We start from the raw sequence: 5,738 nt of genomic DNA, 5'->3' as shown, positions 1-5,738 counted from the left end.
CTTGATTAAATATCTCTATTAGATATGTGCTTGCAGGGTAACTTGGACGATCCAGAGCCGTTTCAGGCACTTTGGCTAGGTACATTACACAATACGCAATTAGAAAGCCTTTCATCTCTTCTATATTCACGAGTAGAGGGCGGATAAGACGGCTCTTCAAACCGCGGCTCTCCTCACAGCTACTCGAAGCGTTAGAAATGTGCGGTTGAGATTGAGATTTCTCCTCCTTCCTTTTTTCTTCTTTTACGATCGAGAAAGTTACTCGTAAGATGAACAATTTCAGCGTAATTGCTTTTCAAGTGCGAGACAAAGATTGATGCTTGTGCGAGAATCGAATAAGAATCGCGCCGAATCGAGAACTGTGGATTGAGATCGAGCTGTGATTTATGCGTTAGATTAAATCTTTGAATGAGAGATGCGAATGTGAATTTCGTTGAGGAGAATATAGGCGGATATTCGCATCGTTGGTAAATCCTTATGATTTTTACGACGTTTCGCTATTTTGCGATACTTTACGATACTTGGATTGCAAAAGTGGATTCTTTACGGAATTCATATAAAATCTTCTTTACGCAATTCAATAGTTTAGCCACTAAGCGTTCTGCCATTCTTCTCCAACCACCTTCTGTACCTGGTCTTATTCGCCCTGCGTATTTTCTCGATATCTCAGCATATGCGCTATAATACAGTCGCGCGCGTCGATACGTACAATATGCTGATTCGAGAACGTCGGAATTGAATTTCAAAGGAAGCGATGCACGCGTGCGCGGAAGTAGAGAAAGATTTTTCCAGAACAGTTATGGCATCTTTCCTGAGAAGGACCTTTGCGAATTCAATAGGTGTATCTAACGTTTATTGCTCTGTGGAATTTCCAGAAGTTCTTACGGGAGTTTTAGCGATTTAGAAGGATAGGCGGAAGACCGTTACGACGACAGACCATTGAAACGTTCGATACGATACTGAAAGATATTCGAGTGATCTCGATGACGACGAAGTAGCTTGAAGAGAGAAAAGTTTTATTTCAAGTCAAATTCTTACGTATGGTGAGCGTGTGATTTTATGCAAATTTTCCGAGCGTCAATAAGACTTGTCGGTGTGGAGATGCAATATCACGGTGTTGATATTTGTGTCGTCATTAAAGATAACGTTGATATCACGCATGTTATCTTTTTGCACTCCAATATTGCTTCATTTGTATGCAATGTCTCGATATCGCGATACGAGGGAGAGACACATATAATATAATTTCGCGGATGCAACTGCCATACTCGCTATAGAGCTGTTCGCGCGTAACATATTTCGATGAAATTTCTCTTCTCCTCGTAAACATTCAAACGGTATAACGTTAAACATCGGTTTCAGATCGTTTGGAATCTGAATCTCGTATCGTTGTCTCGATTGCGGCTTTGGCCGGTGCAATGCATGATCGAATATCGCGAATCGAGTATATATTCGCAAATCTCATCGAACGCAAGCTCATCGTTTCGTATTGAAAAGGGTCACATCGTTACAGATTGTATTGCTGTAGAAATTTTCACTCCCCATCATGCAGGGAAACCCGATCGTATTCTGGACCCTAAGTAAATCAAATAATGCAACATTTTTCAAATATAACGATATTTCTTTTTGTATGTATTTTACAAAATGTATTTTCGAAGAGTTATAGCATTGTAGTATCTATTCGTGAGTACTTTTTGCAATTATTTTTCGTTGCGTTCGAACAATTTTTGTCAAACGTTGTCTTTCTTTTATCAGATCTCGCGATTTTATTTCAAATTTACGATAAAGAGAAGTAATCACTTTTTATCTCTTTGGTTCGAAAGGAATGAAACTTTCAAGTTGCTAAAAAAAGCTGACGTACACTTTGTGATATTTCTCAGGCCCGCATTGTTTCCGCGACTGTTGGTAAGAGAAACTATTTTCTTATCAGCCAATGCGATTTGAAATTCACGCTTGGTGGAAATCGGCAAATACGACTATATGTTTTTCCATGAAATAATGATTATATACGAAAGGGTATGTGGAACACGGAATGAAACTCCACGTTCAGCAGTGTATCGGAAATTTATCGGAAAATATTTAGCATGTAATGCCATTGTTGGTCATGGCAGCTGATATGCGAATTAGCAATTGCCAAACAGAACAAATTATCCTTTTTTTATTGTCATACAAACACAAGTGCATAACTGAAAGCATACGGTTCATTAATCTTTTTCCAGATTTATTCCGATCTATCAACCTAAAAGCGATTACACATTAATTACGCCAAATAATATGAAACGCATTTGTGGTATGCTTTTAAACACAATTTCCTGATATTTAAAATATTTCTAAAGCATATGGAATTAAAAATATATAGATTCGTAGAAATGCCTTAAAAATTTAAAAACATAATAATTTTATAATAATTGCACGTACATATTTATAATGGAATTAATATAATTACAACATCGCTGATTAGTTAAAGTTTACAATGATAATTGTATATTTTCATATTAACTTTTAGTCTTCTGATTACTTTTTTCCCCATAAATTACGTTCTTGCATCTTATAAGAATGTGCAGGACTAAAAGCTATATGGAAGTAGATTGTTTCACGGAAAGCAGCAAGGAACACATAGAAGGAAGACACTCTTCGTCCTCACTGCTGCTGCTGGGACGGCGTAATAAAATTCCTGGTTGCAGTTGACAATTTTCCGCGAGATTATTTTCCGTGCGGTACGCCGCGGGCTGCACCTTGAAATTCTTTCCCATTCTTTTTTCTCTCAGAACTTCGTAAGACTATCCTCCGTGCTGCTGAGCGTGCCGCTCGCAAAAGTGATATGCACTTGCATAATATGTAGAAGCTTCTCAATTTCTTACATCTCGGTTCAAGCCAAGTCTTTCTTCCAAATAAAAATGCAAATGTCACTGCACAAGGATTTACACGTCGGATTGTAAATCTCATGATGTCTTATGAAAGATTACAAATATTGTAACAATTGTTGATAGTTATAATAAATTCGATAGAGTAATAAATATGTATTTTTATACGTGCTCACATAGAAAGAACGACCTTGTTGAAGTGTCTAAAAATTCAGCTAAATTTGAAAATAATTTTATTGAATCATTAAAATAATTATGTAGAACGTTCAAACTTAATAGCTAGAATGTTATAATTTGTTGCAGTATTACTCATCATACTTATTTTGACGACCTAGCAAAGTTATTATTTTCAGACTTATATTTAGTTAAGTTTTTCAAAATATTTTTTTCCGTATATTCTTATAAAATTTGAAAATGAATTTGAAATATTAAATGCCAAATAATATAATAAATCTGGCCATAGACGCCAAAGTACAATATTTAAAATCCTATTCTATTTTCATATGGAGAAAGAACGATTTTACTGAAATATTAAATATTTTGACCAGGTTCGAATTTGATTTGCGATGGTGCTTCGGTCCAGGTTAATAAAGATAAACAATTAACAATATACAGACAGCTTAAATAATTTAAAATAGAAATAAGTAAACAAAAAAGACTACGGGTTAAATTAAATGTTTGTTGCTAATGTTAATAGGGGTAATATTTAAAAAAGTAGGTAGATTTGTAAGTAATTTTGTTGGATAAAAATAATTTTCAAAAAACTCAAATGTGTGATGAGCAATGCTACAAAAAGTTTTGACATGGCAAACAGCTTGAGTGTCCTACATAATTATTTCAACAGTCGAATAAAATTTATTTTCAGATCTGTACTTAGCTAAATTTATAAAGACACTTCAAAAACACTTAAAATTATTCTTTCTGTTCAATGTTTTAAAATGTGAAAATTTTTATGATAAATTTATTCAAAATGTATGTCATTTTTATATATTTACACATAATATATTATATATTTACACATAATTGGCTAAAGAAATTTTTCGCTAAGCTGATACTCGAAACTTTTATTTCCTGACAAATATAATAACAGATTTGTATCACTTTTAATCATTTTTAAATCAATGTAAACTCACATCATTGTTCTAATTGATTTTGAAAAGAAACATATACGAAATCCTTTTATTTCGTGAATTCAAGAAAAATATATAAAGAGTGCTTCATATTTTAAAACATTTGTATCCTCTTGTCGCTCGCAGGATTTCTTACAAGAAAACAAATAGCCGTACATTCGAATCAAAGTAAACTAGTTAGCTACGATGCGCATGTTGCCACTTTTTATTTGTTTCGTCTTATCGTTGTATATTACCACAATTTTTCATTATTCGTTTTTCGTCGATAAAAAAAAAAGGAAGATTGAGTCTTAGTGATTCTGAAGTAAAGCTGAAAGCTGAATATATTTCCGTTACTTGGCGAGTAACAATAGCAATTAATAATATCATTCGTTTATATCATATAAAAACTAACTTTTCTCATTTTCGTTCACATGTGCAAAATTTATATAACGGCGAGAATTAAGTAAAAATCTTCTTTTTATACATTATTTTCTCATTTTAATATTTTGCATACTAAAGGCGAACGTATGAAACATCGGACTTATGTATAATTTTATTGCCACGCAAAAATGCATATAACACGCAGTGGTCCAATTATAACTTTTCGCTCGAGTTATTTTATGAGCTTGAAGTTGCCTGTCGCGCGTAAACTGACTTGATTTGTGTATTGAGTGTGTACAGCTTATATCCTCCCTATATACGTATATAAAACGATTGACCGAGTTTTATGTGTCTGCAGGTGTTGCAAAGTATGCGCGCGTGTGGAAGGCGAGCCTTGCGGCGGCCTCTTTGGTTTTTCGGGAACCTGCGCTGTCGGTCTACAATGCGTAATCATGAATTTGCTAACTCGCAGTCGAGAAGTTGACGAGGGCGTCTGCACGAGTGAGTATATTTATGAGAGAATTTTTATTTAAATAGAGATTAACATTTTTATTTAATTAGAGAATAGAGAATTATTTAATTAGAGATAGAGAGAATTCTATCATGAAAATCGAATGCAATCGCTTATGTGGATGTGCATCTCGAATTCCCGGCGATTGTAATTGCAATGCCGTTAGAAACGCTAATAAAAACATCCTCGATATCGTTTCTTCGTCGCAATTCGACAAACTGGTAGCAAAATATACTACCAATTACCAGTAATGAACTTTGCTCTTATACAGAGACTTTTTAATTCTTTTAAAATTAAGTTGTACTAAAATAAAAAGATGCCGCGTTTGCAATTTTTTAATTCCATGAAGTTTTTGTTCAATTTCAAGCACGTTTTAAATATCAGTGCTTTTATCAAGATTTAAAACATTAATTCTTTTAGCGGTAATATGTTAATTCTATTATAATCCTCGAAAGGATTTCTTACACGTATATATTTCTCAATGTGTGTTCATAATGAATATACAGAAATAATATATAATAGTAATTATCTTATCGTGTGAGTAGAATGTAACGTCATTTGCATTTAATAAGCTCAAAATCGACAATAAATCTTTGTGGATAATGTTTCTGGATACATGTATATTGATACGATTGTATCATGAATGTAGTTTCATTATCCCTTTTGGTTTATACTCTATCGTAAAGCTATGCGGTATTCATGGAGATAATTGGATAGCTCGATACGAGAGAAACTAATCATGGATGACAAATGATGATTATGCAGTTATTATTTCACGATTTTTATCCGTACAATAATAGCACAATGAACTATAACAATGATTATATAACTATAGTAGATATTTTACATTTAGTAGATAATAAACTTGAG

General features: G+C 33.4%; 1 protein-coding gene across 1 annotated transcript in view; it reads left to right on the top strand.

The window, feature by feature from the left end:
• Positions 1 to 5,738, top strand: part of LOC108755782 (cysteine-rich motor neuron 1 protein) — a gene marked incomplete at its 3' end in the record, with an annotated part of 47,546 nt that overhangs the window by 4,669 nt on the left and 37,139 nt on the right. The window contains exon 3 of the mRNA XM_018499024.1: positions 4,716 to 4,858. Coding sequence (XP_018354526.1) covers positions 4,716 to 4,858 — 143 coding nt within the window. The remainder of the gene's footprint in view (positions 1 to 4,715; positions 4,859 to 5,738) is intronic.

The sequence above is a fragment of the Trachymyrmex septentrionalis genome, unplaced genomic scaffold (genome assembly GCF_001594115.1).
Source record: "Trachymyrmex septentrionalis isolate Tsep2-gDNA-1 unplaced genomic scaffold, Tsep1.0 scaffold9, whole genome shotgun sequence".
Lineage (NCBI taxonomy): Eukaryota > Metazoa > Arthropoda > Insecta > Hymenoptera > Formicidae > Trachymyrmex > Trachymyrmex septentrionalis.
This window is presented reverse-complemented; position numbering and strand designations above follow the sequence as displayed.